Source organism: Nesoenas mayeri (genome assembly GCF_963082525.1).
Source record: "Nesoenas mayeri genome assembly, chromosome: 1".
In the NCBI taxonomy this organism is placed as follows: Eukaryota; Metazoa; Chordata; class Aves; order Columbiformes; family Columbidae; genus Nesoenas; species Nesoenas mayeri.
The window spans coordinates 196,014,769-196,037,554 of record NC_137541.1 but is presented as its reverse complement, the minus strand read 5'-3'; the positions used below and the strand labels follow the sequence as shown (position 1 = coordinate 196,037,554).

General features: G+C 38.4%; 1 protein-coding gene across 1 annotated transcript in view; it reads left to right on the top strand.

Moving 5' to 3' along the window:
• The window catches only part of ATM (ATM serine/threonine kinase), a gene marked incomplete at its 3' end in the record, with an annotated part of 67,071 nt that extends 63,411 nt beyond the window's left edge, over window positions 1-3,660 (top strand). Inside the window, exons 60-63 of the mRNA XM_080340536.1 lie at window positions 34-148; window positions 2,471-2,534; window positions 3,219-3,355; window positions 3,477-3,660. Coding sequence (XP_080196662.1) covers window positions 34-148; window positions 2,471-2,534; window positions 3,219-3,355; window positions 3,477-3,660 — 500 coding nt within the window. The remainder of the gene's footprint in view (window positions 1-33; window positions 149-2,470; window positions 2,535-3,218; window positions 3,356-3,476) is intronic.
• Window positions 3,661-22,786: the final 19,126 nt, after the last annotated feature.

Below are 22,786 nucleotides of genomic sequence, written 5' to 3'. Positions count from 1 at the left end.
AACATTTTTTTAAACATTTATCTTTTTATTTAGGGGTTGCTTTTGAGCAAGGTAAAATCCTTCCCACACCAGAGACGGTTCCATTTAGATTAACCAGGGACATTGTGGATGGAATGGGTATTACTGGCGTGGAAGGAGTCTTTAGAAGGTGAGTGGTCCTAAATTGCGTAGGGTAAGGAGGCAGCGAAGTAATTTTACTTGAGGCATTCTGATTTTTACATGTTAATTGTTCTGATGCTTGAGAGGACACTCAGATTTCTGCCGATAATATCCAAACATAAGTGCTGTCCTCTAACTCATATGCTGTTGCTTATTATATGACCAATTACAAGTTAATTATTGTTCTGCTTTCCACTAACCAATGGGTTATTGTCACCCTCTTGTGGAATTCAGGAATGGCTCAGTGCTTGCAAAGGCTCCACGGCTGAATTCCATCCTTTGATAAGACTGCTGATTTTTTTTCCTTCAGAACTATGTGTTTCTTTCAGAGTTGTACTATATATTCAGAGCGATGGAGTTTCTTTGAACCATTTTGTTCTGTCTCTTATTTCTTTTTAGTTTTATGTAAGTAATTTGCAGTCTTTTTCCTCTTTTGAATCTTATATTTTATATCACTTTGAAAGTGCAAAATATAAATCGCACAGTATATTTGAGCTGCAAACCAGAAAAATCCCAAAAGGATCCCTAATGAAATGTAACAAGGGAAAGTGTAGAGTCCTGCATCTGGGCAGGAACAACCCCAGGTTCCAGTATAGGTTGGGAAATTACATATTAGAGAGCAGTGTAGGGGAAAGAGACCTGGGGGTCCTGGTGAACAACAGGATGACCATGAGCCAGCACTGTGCCTTTGTGGCCAGGAAGGCCAATGGCATCCTGGGGTGTATTAGAAGGAGGGTGGTTAGTAGATTGAGAGAGGTTCTCCTTCCCCTCTACTCCGCCCTGGTGAGACCACACCTGGAATATTGTGTCCAGTTCTGGGCCCCTCAGTTCAAGAAGGACAGGGAACTGCTGGAGAGGGTCCAGCATAGGGCAACAAAGATGATTAAGGGAGTGGAGCATCTCCCTTATGAGGAAAGGCTGAGGGAGCTGGGGCTCTTTAGTTTGGAGAAGAGTAGACTGAGGGGTGACCTTATTAATGTTTATAATTATATAAAGGGTGAGTGCCATGAGGATGGAGCCAGGCTCTTCTCGGTGGCAAACAATGATAGGACAAGGGGTAATGGGATCAAGCTGGAACACAAGAGGTTCCACTTAAATTTGAGAAGAAACTTCTTCTCAGTGAGGGTGACAGACACTGGAACAGGCTGCCTCTGGAGACATTCAAAACCCACCTGGACATGTTCCTGTGCGACCTCACCTAGGCGTTCCTGCTCCAGCAGGGGGATTGGACTAGATGATCTTTTGAGGTCACTTCCAATCCCAAACATACTGTGATACTGTGATACTGTGACTGAGTTTCTGTCAACTTTCGTCATATCTCCTGTGAATGACCCGAGAGCCCTAAAATGCAGGACTTTTCTGCCATTCAAGACGTTAGTGATGTTCATGACCATGGTGCTTGCAAAGCCCAAATTTCATGTCTTTAGAAAAGTACCTAGTGTGTTGTCTTAGTAAGGCAGCAATTAACAAGTTGTTCCTAATATACCTTTGTCCTGTGAATGAACAGTCACTGCCACTTCTGCTCTAAACATGATGTTGTCAAATTCACACTTTTGTGTTGCTTCTGAAAATTTTATCCCATACATTAATTGTTTGGCTCCAGCTGAAGCAAATACAGTATAAAAGGCTCTGGTGCAGATGCCATTTCTGCCTCAGCCAGACTGAATTGTAGTGAACAGTAAGTGCATAAGTAAGCCCTCTCAGGACTGGATGTGAACACAGTCAGTTAACGTTGCCATATGTGTTCTCATCCTGAAGCAGACAGGAGCCTCATCCCTCCTCCGCTGGAGTACCTGCCCCATAAGGAAAGCTCCGTATTCCTTCCACGAGCTTAGTTTACTTGGGAGCAAATGTAGGTAACCGCTTCTATATCTGAAGTCATGGGAGAGACTTCAGGAATCGCTTCATGTCTGGTACCGGATCTGCTCCCTTCACGCTAAGGGATGCTGCCAGGATTCCCCGGTGTGTTGCACAGCACCTCTGGCACACACGGTTCCATCCTGCCAAGCAGTTCTGCCATCGTGGGTGTACCTCAACCATCAGTGTTAACCTGGTGGGTAACTCTGTATAGAACTGTTTCAGACAGTGAAACAGGTCATCTCTTTCCCACCAATGAACTATCCAGTCTCCCTCTGGTCTTACATTTCTAAATTTCTCAGTTCTTTTTTTTTCCAAAATTGAAATAGCAGAGAGGTTAGTCATATGTTAAAAATTAACCTCTAAGAAGCATGAAAATATCCATTATTTAAATGATGAAAAATCATTCAATTTTTCCAAAAAGAACCTAAATATACAGTAAAATATTTTCTAGATGCTGTGAGAAAACAATGGCTGTTATGAGAAATTCTCAAGAAGCTTTGCTGACTATAGTAGAGGTGAGCATTTTTTCATTCCTTCTGATAGTAACCTGCCAGAAAATCTTCGGTTTCTTGTCTTTGTATGCATTACTATATTGAATGTTCATGTAGGGGGGTTTTGTTCAATTTGAGTGTAGAAGTGTTGGCCGGGTTTGTTAACTGATGTAGTCTTCAATAAAATCAAGATCAATTTGTATTTTCTGTGGGCACTGGCCATTTCAGGCATATGCAGTTTTCCCTCTTCAGTATCTAAATGTTTCTAGCCATGGTGCAACAATCCTAGCGTGAGTAGTGCTGATTGAATTAAATCTTCTTTGCATAAGTCACAAAGAGGGTAATTAATAATTTTTAAAAGCAGCTTATACTATGCATTAAAGCTGATGATATTTAGTGCCTGGAAGTGTATAAAAAAATGGCGTCTTCATTGCTGAGATGGGACTGGGTGCAAAAGTGAGTCAAGCATGAACAACACAAACACCTGCAAATGATCAGATGCAGTTTTATCGTTCGCTTGTCTAAGAGGCAACTTTAGTCCAATTCTATTTGATTTAAAACAAAAAAAAAGAACAATAACAAAACCCACAAGCAACCTCCTAATACTGTGGTTAGTTTGAGCGTTGCCGGCTGTTTCTTCTCCTGCTAGGGCACTGGACTAGCTGTGATGAGCAGTTTAAGTTAAGCAGTGGTTTATTTACTGTGTAGGTGCTGCTCTACGATCCTCTTTTCGACTGGACCATGAACCCACTGAAAGCCTTGTATTTGCAGCAGAGACCGGAGGATGAGGCTGACATGAGCTCTACGCTCAGTACTGATCCACAAGAATGTAAAAGAAAAGCTAGGTGCGAGATTTTTGTCTTGGCGTCTGCCCACTCCACTGTTGCCTTGCCATACTCTTGCTTCCTGACCATTGCTCAGGATCCCTGTCCTGATGCTCTTGTTTTTCTTCTCTTATTCTGCCAGCAGTGACGACCAGAGTTTTAACAAAGTGGCTGAGCGTGTTCTGATGAGACTCCAGGAGAAGCTGAAGGGTGTTGAGGAGGGAACAGTGCTCAGTGTGGGGGGGCAGGTGAACCTCCTCATTCAGCAGGCCATGGACCCGAAAAACCTGTGCCGACTCTTTTATGGATGGAAACCCTGGGTGTGACTTGGAAGGATCCAGGATGGTTTTACAAGAAACCTCTTTTTATGCAGGAAGTGTCTTAACATTTCACATGGGCATTTCACAACTAAAACTTGTACCAGGAGCAACTGTGAAGGCTTATATGTATGTGGTGGATGTTTGGGGTTTTTTTTTCCATAACTTGTTACTGAGAAAACATTTCTTATCTGCTTATGATCACAGAGTATAAAACACCAACCAGTGCTTAGGTATTCCTTGTGCCCTGCAAGGGCTGTGCTTATGCAGACTGGGTGCATTGTATTCCTAAAGCTTGAGATTCATCGCTTTTGTTTGTATGATACATAGCTGGTGTCTTGTATAGAATAATTCATATGGTAACATGACCGTGTAGAATGGATGATCTAAAAACCAGGAGTCATCAAGTAAGTAGCTAAAGTGCATTTCAAAAGGAGGGTTATACGTTCAAGATAATGCTACAGTGAATGTAAAAGAAAACAAGAGGACCTCATGTTTCATGAACATGAGGGTTCTTGAAGTGGGTTTTTTTACCTCAGTTAAATGGACACTTTATATAGATGTGGACTTTGAGGAAAGTATAATATAGCTGCTTTTTTCCTCTTGTAAAGAAAATTATGTTGGTATTTTATTTTTATAACATTACTTTAATAGTATAAAGCAATAAAAAATATTTAGCTTTTGTAGCTCAGACTTCTTTGATAAAATAGACTTGACTATACCATGAAACTTAGCATACAAGAGACACCTCTAAAGCAAGCAGTCATTCTGTATCTGGACTAAACACCCGTCAGAAACATTGAAGTTGTATTTTGAGCACAAATCTCTCATTCAGGTTGCACACAGTTTTACAGAAGTCATTGCTCCTTCTGAAATAAAAAGACCTACTGTAATTGGGTAGTCAATGAATACGGATAATAGGAGAATCCACTCAAATAACAGTCTCACTGCTGTATTTAATAAATCTTCGCGAATCATCTGTATATTTAAAATACGAATAAAATTTGGCATATCCTCACATTGTTGTAGATTACACTTTATGCATTTTTACAGCAATATAAATGAAACATTTCTGTTCTAATTAGCATTTCACTGATCTTTATTTGTACAATGTTCTCATAATTTTTATGCTGTATCTTTGTTTTATAAGGTAATGTCAACATAGCAAGATGGGTCTTTTGTATTATGTTTTCATGAAGCTGACATAAATTTCTGTTGAATGTTGGAACCAAAAACGCATCCTGTTTTTTCTGTGGGGAAGAACTTAATCCAAGAACACAGTGATTTGTTCTCTGAAAAGGAAACTTACCTGACAGAGCGCGCACTGGGGATGTGGGTTGTGAATGACACTTAAGAAAGGGAGAAAAGTCCTACCAAACAATTACAGAATGTCAGGTGGGAAAGAACTAAACAAGAAGCACTTACAAGTTGTTATTTTTAAGCACTGATTGAAAAAATCGAGTAGTATTTCTGGATTTTTTCTCGTGCTTCCTACAGAGGAAATTCTTTAGGCATTTTTTGGGTTATTGAATACTAGAACTCTACCTAATCCTATAAACGAATATTGCATAGAAGCTTGGCAGATCTGGCCTTCGTTGATGAGTTCCTGATGCTCCACTAGAATACTTTCATCTTGCTGGGCTGCAATTTAGATTGGTTTTTACTTACAGCAAGCAGTGATACCATTAATATTAATACCATTGTCTCAGGGAAGTCTGACTTCAGAGGAAAGAATTTAATTATTCCTCTGCAATGCTGGTAACTTGGTGTCTCATACCTATATTGTGAATGTCCACACATTTTCATTGTTCCAGCTGAATGAAATGGAAATGAAATTGCACGTAAATATTGTAGATGTAATTGGAACCTGCTTACATTATTTGAAAGCTCCATTTAGCTGACAAACATATGAAAACAGTTTGAATTGTTGACAAACCTTAAAGTCTCCAAAACACTGTCAAAACCAAGGTGACACAATCCTGTTACCGTGAGATTTAATCTAACATTCTTGAGATAATTCTCATCTATTCAAAGCCTCATGTATCCAAGTAGTAACTGTCAGAGCCCGTGATTGCTTTTTGTTCCATTAATGCTTTAAATTTTAGAAGTCAAAATTGGGAAGTGAGCAGTTTGCAAAAATGTAACATCTACAGATACACACTTCCCTTGTGTAAGAATAGGAAAAGAAAATCTGCGTGGAAATGCTGTTTAATTCTGAAAAATGGTTTTGTCACAGATGCTACTACCGATGGTAAGGTTGGATTACTATTTGAGAGCCTCATATATATTTACTATATTAGTAAGCTAAAAATATGTGAAGGCAAGTCAAGTTGCCTCTTTAGTTTTTTTTTTCTTGGAATGCATCTTAGTAAAACATTCACATTTAGAAAATACAATTTCTAAGAAAAGTGAGCCTGTGATCTAGTGTGATGGGGAAGAGTTATTGTTCTTGTTTGACCCATGCCCTGGAACATGCTCTCTGCCCCCTTTCTTATTTAGCAGGATAGACAGAGACTTCAGTTAAGCAAAATCCAAGATGAATTATATGGGTTTTTAGGGCTTAGAGCTAGTGCTGCTGTGTTCAGTCAGCTGCCAGAAGTGAAGCAAATTGCCTCAAACTAAGATGGAATAATCACAGTTTACACATGAGCTGCAAAAGGTATCGAAGTAAATGTTTTCAAAACAGGTTAAAGATAAAAATGCCTGGTGATAAGTGCTAAAAATAAGCATCACTTTGTAATAACTTTTTCAGCTTTCAGTATAAAGCTTGTGCATTAATTCAGCAATCTACTGTCCAGACGACTCATGCTGTGCATTCTGAAAAGGGAAATTATTGCAAATGTGCTTTAAGAGAACTGGATTCCATTGCCATTTGTATTTGTAAACAGCAGAGTCTACCATAAAGCAGCGCATGTTGGCCTTTTCAGTCAGCTTCTGTTGCTGAAATTACAACTCCACAATGGAGTAGAGTAAAATCTAAATAAATACTAGCAAAATTACCATCTAGGATTTGTACCCATTCAAAAAGTGTCTCCCTCAGAGGAAAGGTGACCTCGCTGGTGCCACATCTCGGCCTGATGTGGAGTCTGCTTCTCTCACATGGAAGCGAGTAGAGTTTTCTGCTCCTAAGTTACGGTGTGGAATCTGAGACCATTCATTCATATGGATCGTGCTGTGACTTTAGAAGTCTAAACAACGCAGTGGAAATGCAATTAGAGATACAACTTAGATCTTTAAAATTACACGCTCTTTGCCTATACCTGCCACAGATCTATGTGACACTAATTTAAAACTTAAAAAAAATTAAGAGCTAGAGACAGTTCTACTTGTGTTACAGAAAGGGAGACAAAAGACGATTAACTTTCCCTAAGACTGCACATCTAACAAGCTCGTTTCTGTAATCATGAAACATTATCTGAAATCAATGCCCTGGGGTTTTTTTTTCTTAAAAATTTCTACTTAATATTGCTCTATTGTTAAAAAAATACAATTTCTCACAAAATCAGTTTGTTGGCCATTTTTTTTCCAGATGGCAGGGTAACTCCTCAATTACACCAAACCATTTCAGTTGTGTAAGTATAAATGAGAAGAGAATCTGGCTCAGTATATAAGGCTTTTTTTTTTTTACTTGCCTCACTACCTTAATCAGTTGCTAATGTATGTTAACACACCTATACATTGCATAATACGCAGGGAGATCATACACACTAAAAGCCCCTTGGCTATGTCAAAACACAGAAACTGAGGCCTAACTGATGCCTTGTCAGCGCACAGCAGTCCTACTGGCGTAATTAAAACCAGTTCTAAATCAATTTATTGAGGTCTGTGAAAACCACTGTGAATGCAAACTGCCATGTGACACAGATCTGTTGATAACTGCCTCTCATCTGTTTATCTTATTTCTGTCATTTGCACTCAAGGTCGTTTAAAGCAGCGACGATACGAGAGTTATTGTTTTAAGGTAGACGTTACTTACAGAAAGATAATCACAGACCTTTGTGACTGTGGTTCTCCTTGGGATATACGGCGATTACACAAAGCAAAAGTGTTCGATCATCATTCAGTTCCAAATTACCATCTTTATGTAAAACACAGAGAAAGCTTGTGGGCTCCCCATGTGCATGGTTCCCACTGGCCTTCTCAACCACTTTCTTTCTCACTCCTACAGTATTTTTTGAGTCTTAGTTCTAAGGACTTTGATGTATCCTTTTTTTAATTTCAAAAGCCCTTCTGGATGCGGCTTTGAGCCCGGGTCTTCAGTACTTCGCCCATCGTTTCCTGTTTTCATCACAGCATCTGCATTACAGATGTGGCTGAGGGGGCTTCTTATAGTTTGCTACTGTGAAAGAACAACTCATCACTTAATTATAGGCATGTTTGATGCTTTTAAAGTTAAATAATCCTCTAGGTAATTACTTGTCTGTAAAATATTTGTTATAAATTGAGGATATAAAAAGAAAAAATGATTTTTACATCTTTATCCTATTATATTGTCCAATTATTCTTCATTAGAAATATGTGTCAGTAAGCAAGTGGTTCAATTGAGTGTACACTGAGGAACTTAATGGATTCCTTAGCTACAGAAGGAGGCTCTTACAACATGTTCTATATGTAAAATAAGTCGTTTACTTAAAATGCTGGCTGCCACAGTGCATTTAACACTTCCCATTTATTAATAACTCATTATTTTGATATTAATATTCCAAGTCTCTCTATGAACTAATTTGAATTTAGTGTAAAAACACTTCTTCGTCCACTAGGAAGAAAATCAGGGCTTCCTTTTGTAGGGTGCTCTGTTTTTTTAGGATCTGAGGGAGATTCATCCTTGTGGATGAATATGAATGTGAACCAGGCACTTTTCTGAAAGGTTCGTGAGCTTACTCCTACATACTGATCTCTGGCCTTTATGACTATTTTTTTTTGCTCTGTGCAAGAAGACAGACATTTCCTAATACTGGAAGTACTAAATACAGACAGAAGTGCTGCAAAGAGTCACACTTGCCTTTATGAGTTTGTCTCTGGTTCTTCCAAAAAGTACAGTCAAAAAATAAAATAAACTTAACTCTAAGATACATTAAATAAACATGCAGTTGTGTTTCAGCTTTGCTTAACAAAACCACACACCAACAGTAAGGGACAACAATAAACTAAAACCTCATTACATCATCCCAAGAGCTGATAAAATGTTATAGCTTAAAACTAGTTTCCTTGGAGTAATTCAGAAGTATAGATTAAGTACAGAGAAACCCTGACGACTGCAGCAGCCGCCTATTTTGGAGCGTGCTGTAATGGGCTGTGACGGCTTTGGGATTCAGTTGACTGGTTGCCAGCATATTGCGGCAGAGAAGGGTTCACAGCAGTAATTGCATTTGATGCAATACTTCACTGTGGAAAGAAGGTTTCCTTAGATAGTGTCAACCTGCATGATACGAATGACAAGTATTGGCTTTTTTTCTCAAAGATGAACGACATGTGAGTCATGATCGACAATGAGGAGTCCAACACATCTATTTGCCTTTCACATATCTACTTTCATCTGGAGTTCTAACCCATGGCACAGATGGTACATGAGTATTTTATCTAGAACATTACAAAATGGTTCTGTAATTCCTACCTACATGCTCTTTCCTTACTTCATGCTAACTCCTACTAAAGGGGATCATCTTGTAAATAATAACTTTTCACCCTGGCATCTACAGTACAACTTGAACAGAAGTCTAAGCAGTGTCTAATGCTTCCTTAGCCTCATGTATAATTGATGTGAGGTATGCTAATGATGCCTTGTTCATAACACAATATTAAATAAGGAGGATAAGTTCTGGAACAGAAACCAAATAATTACAGAAGCAGAAATTTAGTAAAAATGCAAGACAGATGGACAATAATTTTGGCAACCAAATATCTTCCTTCCAGGAATTATAGGTGTTGTAGCCATAATTCTTAATTCTTCTTTAAATACCTTTACATAGGCACTATGTTATTTCAAGTTATTAAAATATCAGATATCACGAGGCAAGTATTTTATGCCTAAATCTAAGCAGGCACATGGGCCAAGACATTTCAAGCAAAAGAATGTATAAGCATTCCATACCACTTTTCAAATCTCACTGTAGTATCTAAGTCAGAAGCCTACGCACCACGGGCTCGCTCTGGAGCTGCCAGAGCTAGAAAGATACTTCCCCAGAGCAATGTTACAACACCTAGAATATTAATTGGCAGACAGAGATAACCACTTCTTCCTGTTCGCTACACAGGGACCTGCAACAACTAAGCTCCTTGTTGATGTGTCTCTGTTAAGTCACCAAAGACAGGTGGAATACATCTGGCCAGTAAAATTCTGCCATAAAGAACAGGTTCCACTGAAACAACAGAAGGAAAAATAAGATTAAGATCAAGATTAAGATGATTAAAACAGTTGTGCTCTTAGTAAGAGCAAACCACCCACAAATCTCCGAGTCAGTAAGACTGACAAGTGCTTAGAACTGCAGAGATCGTGCATTTAGGAATCTAGTTTTATCCACCTTGACTTGCTTAGCTGAATACACTTAATGTATGCAAATGTACCCCATGCTTTCATGCAGTGGCAATTTTGTGCATCCAGGAGGAATATCACCGTGAGGATCAGTACTATAAAATAATAGTTCCAGCACCTAGTCTGAATTTGATGCAAGCACTTGCTGCAACACCGGGCAACTCTGCCTGCAAGTAGAAATATAACAATCTAAAATACTCCCATTCTACTGAGAAATCAAGTCAGAAATAGTATATTACCATGAATACTCTGTTTCGCTCACTTGGTAGTACTTGCAGAAACAGGCTCTTGATAAGTTTAAAATCCTTTACCAGAGAAAGGAGAAAACATGCAAACCATAATGAGGTTTCTAGCAAACAGACACAGCTACTTAAAGAATAAACCATCTGTATTCTCCCAGGAATAAGCAAAGGAAGTCAACCTGGCCTGTAAATAGTTTTATAATTAGCAAACAGCTTTCAAGTGGCTTATAAGAAGTGAGTTCCAGTCCATTATAATTACTTCTGAAAGCTGACTTCAGTGTGCTTGGTCTCTTCCTTTCTTTCTTCACTGTTTTGTTTGTCTCTTCTTTGATGTTCAGCTTTGTTTTCTCTTGGATCATAGTTTCAGTTGTTTTCAAGTTCACAGCACATCCTTAACTGTGGGACCCAGCAAAGACTGGGGGCAATCAAGAATACTGTTTGATTTGTGTTACTGTAAAGAGCCTTGTTTTACACCACCATGCCACAAATACGAAACAGCGAGACAAACCACTAGTAGAACGTAAGTATCTGACTTTGCACTGTACTGTGTTACTTGCACAGTCCTGATCTCCTGAGGGTAAACACATTTCACCAGAAGAGGAGGGTCTGGTCCTCTCAAACTTGTCTGTTCCATGTTGTATTGAAGCTGATGCACATCCTGTAGAGAAGTACAAATACACCAAAAAGCTGTAGTATTTTACAGTTTTGGAAAAATCCTGCAAACAGATTTTCCCATGTCCAGTCTTAGAGAATTTAAGAATCAAAGTCTTTGAAATCGTCTAATAAATTATATTCATATACGAGAAACTGAACACATTGTTAGAAGAAATATTTTATTTCAATATTAGAATAAGCTAATAGTGAATGAGCTTCAAGAGAGAAATACATATTGGTAGAAAGTTCAGTCCCACATTCATTACTTAGAAAGGATGTTGCAATAGAGCATCTATATCCCTTGGTTTATTTGTCCTGAGTAAAACTCAGCTCTTCTTCTCCACTTCAGATTTACAGAGCTACTCCTAAAAATAATGTTTTAATCCCACCCCTTTTTTTTTTTTTAATAAAATCAGATTTTCATATCCAGTTCCTTCCTTGAACTATTTTCTAGCCATCAGTAACTTCTTATGACTCTTGAAGAACCCTTTCTTCCAGCCATGCAGCGCTGTCCTCCTGATGAGGGCTGTCCCTCTGGACCTGAAGTCCCTGTGTTGGGTCCTTCACCACACACTATGCGCTGTGACAAAAAGGAGGGTATGTAACACCATAAACCCCACTGCTCCATGGGCTGATCTGTGTCTACTGGTAGAAGAGCAGCAATATTCTGAAACACTGCAGTGCAGCACATTAAGGTACCTGACCTGAGCTTCCAGGTTATTTTCGTCTCCTCCTTAATGCTTGTCAATGAGGTTTTAGCAATGGATAATGCCAAAACCAATGGTAGTTTGTAATTCTGCAAGGACCTTGAGATCTGCCATGGGAGCGAAAGTAGCTTAAAAACTGACGTTAAACTCAAAGATACTAAGTAAAAGGTAGAATAGGTGATTCTAGGCAGTTTTCAATAAGACATTTGCTCCATGTATTCTGTCTCACGATGACCAATAATCCAAAGACAGTGAGGTTAGGCTGACACTGCAAGCAAAGAATGCAAATTTCTGAGTAATAACAGAGGATGCTTGTATAATTGATGCATTACAGTTATCTGTTGGATGAGCAAGCAGGTGGGACAGGTCCTTATTTGTAGAAGAATGACCTCTGTAAGTACATGACTCTGAAGGAAAAAAAAAACCAACCAAACAAAAAAAGTTTATAAACAGAAGTGCATGGAAGGAAACAAGCAGGGATAACAGAAGACAAAGTGGGAGGGAGCAGGTCTGTGAGCAGCCTTTCACTAAAGCTGACCCAGAAAATAGACTCAGGCATCACTAGACAGCAGAAAGGAGATGAGTGGTGGACCTGAGGCTGAAGAATATACCAGCAAGAGTTGGGAATCATTCTGTGATCATCCTTAAGACTGGGATACACATGATGTCTTACTCAGTGTTAATTCAACCTATTTTATCCTGTATATAATGACATGGTCTTCAATTCCATATTACAACCCTTTGTTTTAATTTCCATGTGAAATCCTTTGCCATCTATAAAAGTATAAATATATCTATGTTGTTCTAATGCCTCCTATACTTGTAACTGTTAGCAGGTGATAGAAGGTGAGGTAAAAGACCTCATTTTTAAAGGTTATTTGTAACTGCAAGCAGGTCGTTCCCACAGTCACTCACCATGGCTACATGTACAATTAAACTAGTTGGGCTGTGCATATAACTTGGGCTTTTAAGTGTTTTAAGGATTCCAATTGATAGAAAGATCTGCAGAATAAAATCTTGATTTCTTGAGAAGACAAATGGGGTATACATTTCTTAGTGGAGGAGGGAAAAGAACTGCTCAAGTCAAATAAAAACTATTGCTAAAACCAGCAATAAAGCTAAGAAGCAAGAAAAAATATGCTTAAATTGAAAATCAATAACAGTTCCTGGAAGACTTAAGCACTATACTGGGAAGACTATCTAGTAATAAAAAATTATCAGAGGCACAAAGTGCATAAGGGACTTTCAGATGTCTAATTACTATGATTCTGAGCCTCATAAAACAGAACATACTGTCTATTATCTCTGAAGCACCATAAAAGATACACCCTCTGGTTAAAAGAAAAAGCTACCAATGTTTCTACTTCAGCAGGATTTATCACAGGCAGTGATTAAATTACTAATGATCTTTTCTCCTTTTGTTACATAAACTCAATTTCTGTTATTGCTAATGAGATTACAGATTTTCAGCCAGCGGAGAACAGCCCTGTCAGTGATGATACCTATACAAACCTCATATCAGAGGCAGAAAAAGAGTTTACGTGAGGAAAGACACAAGATTTTTTCCTATGTGTAAACACCTCCACAACAAACCATCAGAAAATTAAATGCAGAAAATCATCCAAAATGCTAATGAGATGGCCTGCATACTGAGTCAGTATTTCTTGTTGCCTCCTGGCTAAAGGCATTGCCTGTCACCCTCCACGTATTCTGATATTGAAATGTCATCAAAAAGGCTCCTTATCATTATTTTGAAAGTGTTAAAAATTGTTAAAATCCTGTATCATTTATTTTATCAAGAGCAAAAAACCTCCCAGAACATGTTAAAATAAATATTTAAAATATGGTTAATACTATCAGCCAGATAGATAAAATCAGATAGATAAAAGAGAAGGAAAGAATGTGTGTACTGATTAAGCCAGGAGATACTATTCCACCAAAGCTTTTGCCTTTTATGTAACAACGAGATTCAAAATCTTTGAATGAAGCACAGGACATAAAGCACGAGAAGAACCCCACTCTAGATTTACTGATGCCATTCCAACTTGGTTTCGAAAAGACTTTTAAACAGTGACCAGAAAGCTGTGTAAGTAACATGAATTCTGTCAGAAAGTACGCCCAACTGTGCCAACTCACAGGACAGCTTTAGAAGAGTGCTTAGGCCAGTTTTAAGAGCCAGAGGCCTTAGTCTTCATCAGTACTCTGAATTAAACTTTATTACAGAAAGTAATGGCATGTAATTTCATATTAAATTAAAATAAAAAGCTAAATCCAGACAAGTATTAGTTTGACAATATAGGAAGAATACAAATACATTATTATACAAATAGGTAGCTATACATGACATTGCTCATTGGAAGAACGGAGAGGACCCTACAGTAAGTGCTAAGCTAACTGAAAACAGAGGGGCTGGTTTCTGCCCTGTGAGCGAATTCTGCTTGGTCACAGGGAGACCAGGAGAGGTGTCGTGGGGCTCCGACCCCAAGACGCTCACTGAGGAGCATCTGCCAGCTCCCTGCCAGCAGCGAGTGTTCCTGTGGACTTGGAGCACTAATTTTGCCACTCGAGATTTGTTCTCTTTGCTTGTTACCTTTCCCAAAGAAAAGTCTGTCTCAGCAGTCAATGAACAATTGATTCGTCATGAATTTATGGGTTTTCAGAAAGGGAAAACAGAGAAATTTTATGGGTTTTGATTCAATCCAATATACAATATTTCTTGTGTAGAAGAGAGCCTTAGCTTAGTTCTTCCTGTTTTGCAGGCAACCCACTTTGAATCTTTGGGCAGTATCAGAATATATTTATTTATTCAGAAAATATTTATTTCCCATTAATTTGCTGAGCTACAGGAAAGATATTTTAACCATTTATTAACTTGGGATAACATAGCATATCAATCCACTTCAAAAAGCAGAAAATTTATTGTCCTGGTTTTATTAAAAACAAGTTTCTCTTTTGGTGAATTTGCCTGTCAGCTAAAGCTTCATACTGGCTGCATTTTCCTGGAGAACCAGACACACATTTTGGTAAACATAGCAATGGAATGCAAACTTATTGATAAGCATGGATGGACATCTCGCGAGAGGGGCAACGAGAAACCGGTGACCAAGAAACTGACCAACTGTGTATAACATTGCATTCACGTGAATACGTCATATAAAAGTGGGAGATCATGAGGATCTCATCCCTTTTTCCCTTTTTTTGCCTTTTCCCTTCTGCTTATGGCCGACATTAGGAGAGGACCTTGCTAGTCGTCCCTGCGAACTGAGGCCTAGTGACAGACTGAATCCAGCTCCGGTTGGCTGCAGAGTCCAGTCCAGGACTTCGGGTGCCGGCTCTGCAGTTGCTGAGACTTTCAAGATTGGTTTTGTATATTTTGTATTATTTTCTCTATTCTTATTAGTAGCATTAGTAAAACATTTTGAATTTTTCCAACTCTCTTCTCTCTGTCCTCCTTTCCCTCCCGATCGCCTCTCCTGAGTGGGAAGGGGGGAGAGGGAGGGGCAAAAGGGGGAAATGGGGGGGGAGAGGAGGTTAACAATACATCTGCCAGGGTTTTATTGTCACCCCGCAATCTAAACCCTCGCCAATAATAAAATGGCTAAGTAACAGAGTTTTGCAGTAAAAGCCAAACCATTTCAAGTGAGAAGACCCAGAAAAACATCTGTATTTATCCACTTAATGTCCTGGTTTTTGTTAAAACAAGACAAATTCTCTTGTAGTGAATTTTCCTTTCAACTAAGTTCTTCTAAGTAACTGCACTTTTCTGAAGTTGGCTGCATGTTTTCCAGACGCTGTTTGCTGAAGCTGATAATGGCAGCAATGGTACTCAGGCCCAGGTTTAAACTTACTGCTGTGGCATCCAACGTTGCTGATCCATTTTGTACGTTCCATAAGTGAGAGGGATGTGCTGCAGGGAAGGGTGGACAGAACAGATGACCAGAATTGACCAACAACCTGCGCAATAATGTCCACACTCAAGTCCACCCCTTGATCACAAGCCCATTTATATGTTGCATCTCTTCCTTGATGACCTGAAGCATCACGGGCCCACGGAGCTATGTTGAGTTACTTAAGTGATGAGTATCATTACATGTTTCCTTTTTTTCTATAGAATTGAGAATTCCTTAGGAATAGACCATTTTTTCTTGGAAACGTATAGGAGACTACAATCTTATGTAGTGTAATTTTCAAGCGCCAATTTTATGAGCTCAGTGAGAGTTTATGTTGCTCCTGTTGCCCTGAAAATGACATTGTTTATCAGCCAGGTTCATTGGGCTCTTTGTATTTGGGCATAGATTGTTAAAGTTGCACTTGATGGCATAAAAATAAGAAATAAACATAACCGGCAAGCAATAAAGGTTTGTTCTCCATAACTCTGCCAATTTTGCATATCATTCCTTACTTGCTGTAGGTTTTTGCCTAGTCTTGACCAATGGTGGAGTGACTCAAGGAAAATTATTTAGAGGACAACTTGTCAATTTATCAAGTCCCTAGAAATATCAAATTGCTTTGGTAGTCTTAAAAGTTGTCCTGTGTCTCAAGCCCAAAGATATTCAAGCTGATTTTTCATTTGCCTATGAACAGTAGGTGTTTTTCCTTCACTTATTTTTTTCATTGCAGGTAACCTTCTAGACCTTGTTTTTTTGTTACAAACATAAATGCACTCAGCAAAAATCCTGTGCTATTTACTCTAATGGGACCAGAATTTGGCCTTTCTATGTGAATATCATTTGTATTCCTCATCAGAAGTGATTTTAAGATGGGTTCCTTAACAAGATAATGCATCAAGGAACTGATGACAACTGCACCTAGTAACCTACTTAGCAGATCCAGTTTGACAACTATTACACATTAGTGCGTGTCATCAAAGCAGGGTGTAACTTAAATTAATATAGCAAACACATTTGATAGTGGACCATGGTTGCTTGAGAAGGTTGAAAGTGATAACTTAGGAGCAGAGGAATTTTTTCGCTTTGGAGTGATCCTGTCTTGCAACTGGAATGGAGAAATTAGCTATTGCTTATGAGGGCAGTTCAGTCATCAGATTGAAGTAAATGCTTGGATTTATTTGCTAATGGTACTTAGCGCTGTGTGTTCATGAAGGAATTCCTCAAGATTTCATTTCATTTGGTTTGTGAGCAGGTGTATGACAGTAACTGTCCCTAGAGGAGACCTCATTCACATTCCAGCGCACAGGTGGCCTGTTTTGAGTTTTACAGGGAAAAGCCCATTTTCCTGTCTCTCTGTTCCTTTTGAAATAAAAGATCCAATTGCTAGCATGTGTTTCTGTGGCTGGAATGGAACTGTGATGAGTGAAACATATTGTCTTGCAAAAGAGTAAATAGCAACAGCCATGGTCTTAATTCCAGTGAATGATTCACTACACAAATAGTATTATTAATAGTCAGGAAAAAGTTGTATTTTGTATTTGACACAACACTTTATCACAAGAAAATGTATTTTCCTGCAAGTAATCAGAATTTAGGAACTATTTCACAAGAAGTGCTCAGAATTATTCTGCATCTTATATATGTACTACTTGCATTTAAGTATTGCCAAATACTTATGATATGAAGTCTTATCTATATGATCTGTATCACCTTTAAATGCCCTTTTTTTTTTTTAAGAGTGAAAATATAATTATCATTAATCAGGTATTTCAAATTTACACCTACTTGTCAGGTCAGTTACAGGAAGTTTTGGATCAGTGTGACTGGTGATTACGTTACAGACACAAGTGAATCTTTCAGGGAGTAGCGGAAATGCCAAAGTCTATCAATAAGATGGAATGAGGTTGGTCAGCGGGGATTAGTCCACATTGAAGTAGCTTTGTTCATAGGGCAGAAGAAAGCAGAGATTGTTGGCAGAGGTGCAGCTTCTGTCAGCAACATACGTTCCTGACATTTTCTACATAACTCACCTTTCCAAACAGTGAAGTAAACTATCTTAAGGACATCTGTCAGAGTGAGTTCAATCTCTGTATAGGATTCTGCTTCAGTGGGTAGGTCAGAGATTTGATGTTTCCCTGATTTTTCTGTATCTTATTGGATAAAATCTTATTGTATAAAATCTTATTGTATAACCCTGACTCTTAATTTCACTGTTGTGAATGATCTGATCTCGGACTTCACTGTTAGTGTATAGTAATACCACATAGATTATTCCTAAACTATCCCTTTAAACTTATTTTGCTTATAAAGTCCACTTCATGCTTTGCCTTCACTACAAAGGATATACCAAAGTGTCTGTAACAGCCGTCTTTCCTTTAAAGAGTAACATTTTTTACAAGCAGAGTGGTTTTTTGTTTAGTTTGGGATATTATTTTTTGCACCTGTAAAAAATCAATTAAATGAAATGAACTGTACTGACAAAATTAATTTCTTCTGAGGTAACAGCTGATGGTTTTGAGCATTGGAGCAAAAGTATAATCACTTGGAGGCGAAACATATTTTCACTCTAAACCATTTTCACTCTGCAGATTTCCACGTTACAACTAATAAAATACTAAAATCCCTTTCTTTTGAGACAGTGAAAAGTTTGGTAAGAGTAACACACAAGATGAAATCAGGTGTTGGAGCTGTAGGATGCGACCTTGGGAGCAACCATTTTGGTTTAAGCTGGCTGTCAGGCAGAAGGTGGCGTATCTGCAGTTGGAGTGCTGTAACAGCTTGGCTGGATATTTTGGAAGAAGAAGAGTAGCTGATGTGTGGTTTCTGTTGATCCAAAAGTAAACAACAACATCTGCTACTCCTAAACAACTTCTCTGTGTCACGTAAGCTATAGTTTGAATTGATAGGCTTTTAGATGGGTTCCATCCAGAGTAATGTATTGCATGGGTTCTCAGCAAGAAGGTAACCATGTGAAGCTCTGTCCTATTTCAGGTGGGCTCCTCTAGTGTTCTGCTGAGCTGTCTTGGGTGTCTCAATGCTACACTGCAAATCTGTGATACAGATAGATCCCAACTGATTCTTTTAGTGTTGGGAGTGGGGTGGGAATAAGTCGTGCTCACTCACTAGTGGCCTACAGAGTATGCTGGTGTTGAAATATAACTTATAAAATACATTAATATTCTCACTGGCTGCTTAAAATTAATTATTTTCACTGTTTATAACTCAAAATATTTTGTAATTGTCTCACACATGTAAAGCATATATTCAGTTTCTTGAAAGAGCAGGTCTTGCACTTTCAGTCAGTCCAAGCACATAATACTAAATCAATGTATCTGTTTTTGTCAAATCCTCTGTGCACTGCATGACTATGGTATATTATGATAATACATAGTAATAATATATCATATATAATTTTATGGCCTTGTAAGCCAACATTAAAATACCTGCAAACCTTAGTCAATATTATCAAGGGAAACATAAACATAAATAGTGTCAAAAGCATCAGCCTAGAAAGGCTACATTGTCTCTTGGAGACACTCAAGAGCTGGCTGTTTTTACCCTCCTGCTGTGTGACTAGATAAATGCTGATTGTGTGACTGAAATGTAGTTCATAGAATAATAAACATTTGGAGGTCATGTAGGCCAAACTTCATCTCCTTGGGGATATCAGTGTGAAGATTTTTTTTTCCCCTATCTAATTGGAATTTCCCATTCTGCAGCTTGTGTCTATGGTTTGTAGGCCTTCTGCTGTGTACCTTGGAGAAGTCCGGCTTCATCTTTTCTACACCCTTTCAAGGCTGACGTAACCCTGCTCACTCAGCTTCTCATACTTCACGTGCCCCAAGCCCTTTATCACCTCAGTGTTCCTTGGCTGGATCTTTTCCACTATGTCAATGTATTGCTTGTATGGGGGAGTCCAAAATTGAATACAGTTCTCCCATTGCACTCTCACAACTGCCAAAAAGAAGTGAAGAAACATCTCCCTTGACCTGCTGGCCACACTCTTGCTAATACACCTCTTGCTTATCACCACTCACCTGATGGGACTCGATTAAGATATGTGCTACAGGTGTCTCAAATGTCTTCAAACAGACATGCAAAATAATCCTTTTTCCCTTATTCTTACAGTAAAATACAAAATTAGTGCCATAACTCTCTGTGGTATAGATTTTCTTACATTATTAACAACTCAAAAGCCAAGCATTAGTACTCATATAGCCTCATTAAAATGCTATAAAAGTATTCACAGACAAGAAGATTCTGGTGGTTAAATCCTGTGAACAATCTTGCATTCATCACTGCTCTTACAGAGAACGCTTTTGAAAAACCGAAGTGGTAAAGGAGCTGATAGTATCCTAGGTTTATGTAATGCGTCTTTTCCTTATTATCATTTCTTTGCAAGCTTCTCAAACGTGCTCAAACAGGTGATGTATGTTTTCCCTGTCAGCTCTTTAACTAAATAATTTAATTTCTAATGTAATAAATGTCGGGCGTATGCTTCCCAGGATGGATGCTTGAATCTAACATTCCATCAGGTAAGCTTTGATTATAGGGTTTTTTTAATTATGAATCTACAAGGCGGACCTGGCACAATACTGTCATGAAATTAGTATGCTAGTTATCTTGAGGTAAATCTCAAAAAAATATAGTCTAAAAAGGCACTAAATTTATATCTCCTTTATGTTCAACAGCTCATGATTTACTAGTCTCTCATTTCAAGATGAACTTGAGGTTGGGTGAGCATTTTCAAATGTGGGTGCCCAAATACGTTAGGACATATATATGACATTAAATGACTCATTTTCTGGAGTGTTCACTGTATGAAACTGTCGTTAAGGTTAAAGAGATCTGAAAATAAGGAATCTCAAATAGAGGGTATGCACAACCAACATTTTTCAAAGTCAGACCACTTATGACTATGCTTGAAAACACTGGCACTGGACTTTAAGGCATCTTATTTCAAACAAATAAACCTGTCTCAGCCATCAGTGATAAGTTCTACAGTGTATTAAAAATGACTACCAGTGATGAAAACAGGACAGCTTTTACTCTCTATATTAAATCCTATGTTGCACATTAAAAGTTGAAATTACTGTAGCAAAATTCAGTACTGTGGTATGGTAACTATTACCACCAACTATTAGGTGTAGAAGAGATTTATTCAGTTGCTGTTCAAGAACTCCTCTAGAATAATAGAAACTCAGGTTTATGTATGTTGCTTTAAAATACTGTGCAATGTGTGTATTACACTTTACTTGTACAAACAGGTTTTACCAAATATTTAGCAATTCCTGTAACACACCAGACCAATGAGTATCATCCTGTCATCAAATTAAAATAGATCTGACATGTTTTCTGCCCTGCAGGGGCAACTGTTACGATTGCTCTTCATTACAGTCTAAATTGCATATAGTACCACCAAGGGAAAGAAGAGAGGCTTTGCCTTACCTTGTTTTATCTTTGGAAGATCTGTAGTTATAAATTGAACCAGATTTTCTGAAATGACTAAGCGCTTTTAATGAAAGTTCTACTGTGTCTAGCTTTTTTAAATTTTGGCAGGAAGATGAACGTATTCATATTTTTCAGGATATTCCTTGCCTCTAAGCTATAAAAGCATCTGTAAGGCATTCTGTGACAAACTATTCTTCACTTTGAAGGGACGCTTATTACAAAACCAAGAAGGGGTTTTTTTTTGCAGAGAACTGAGACGAGGCATTTTTTTTTTTCCTTTTTATGAGGGAAGAAAGGAGGGATGACATTTATTTCTATTCATGACCATTTGCATTTTATCTGATTCTTCTTCCAGTTTGAAAGACTTCTGTTTCAAGCCAGGCAAGTTTTCCTACACAGGTATTTCCAAAGAAACCTAACGTGTGCGTCATGACTCCTCATTCCCTCCTATTTTTTTAAATATAAACACATAATTTTTGGACTTTTGGTTTGAAATATATGTGTGAGAGGTGGAAAACTTCATTGCTTCAACCATCTGGTAATGCTAATTGTCTTTACTGAGCACACCATTTCCATAAATACTAGTGAATATAAAACGCATATGGTCTAATGGAAAATATCACCAAATAAGACCATATCATACAGTAAAAATGACTGTATGCAGAAAAGGAGAGAGGAGCACATACTCAGTTTTAAGTGTCAGCTTCTGCAATGGAGCCCTGTTCCTGAATTTTGATGTAGAAAATTTTATGTTGGAGAAGCTGAACATGTATTTGTAGCCTGAAGCCCTAGGACTGATTGTCATGCTAAATAAATATACAACCACTGCATATATTAATGTTCAAACCAGAATAAAGAAGATGATGGGTAGAGCAACATGCTGCAGGTTTCTTCTCAACTGGCATAATGTAATAAATGACTAATGGACAGTTGCATTACCCTCTTTAGAAACCTGAAGTTCTTTCCACATTTAGCATAATGAAAAAATCTAGTCTTTCTTCCCGTTCTAGTGCAAAAATTTTGGGTTATGTTTTTTATGAGAGTAACTTGCACTGCAGAACAAAGAATGAAGACTGCACAAAGTGTAGAGCACTAAACTTCGAGCACCTAAGCAATCAGACAAGTCCACAATCTTCAGACATTTCCATTCCTTTTTGCACAAGGAGAATTTGGTATCCATGAAGACATTGTCTGAGTGTAGCTGAGCAGGAAGCTGCTTGAGCAGGCAACATTAACCAGGACGAAAATGCAGAGGACAGAAAACGGTGCTTATGGGCATTGGTCTTAGTATTGGCATTGGTGTTTCCTTCCAGGGCTGGTTATGCACTTCAAAGTGGACAAACTTGGGTAAAAATCAGCAGAGGTATTGGGAGCCACATCCAGGAATGGGATTTTTACTCCGTCCCAACCAAAGGCACATTTTATTGCAGTGGTATGACCTCCTCCTTCTGGTCCTGTGGATTTTGTATTGTCACCTTCATGGCTGCACACCTTTAGTGGAAGACCTGAAGATGTCCTCTCCAGTTTGGAGCTTAGGCACTCTCTGGAAATACAGCTTTGAATCAAACCAAGGAGGACAACTGGTTTCCCAAGTGCTTAATGCGGTCTACTAATCCTGAGATTGTTAAACAGAAAGCACAGCAGAGGTTTTTCTGTCAT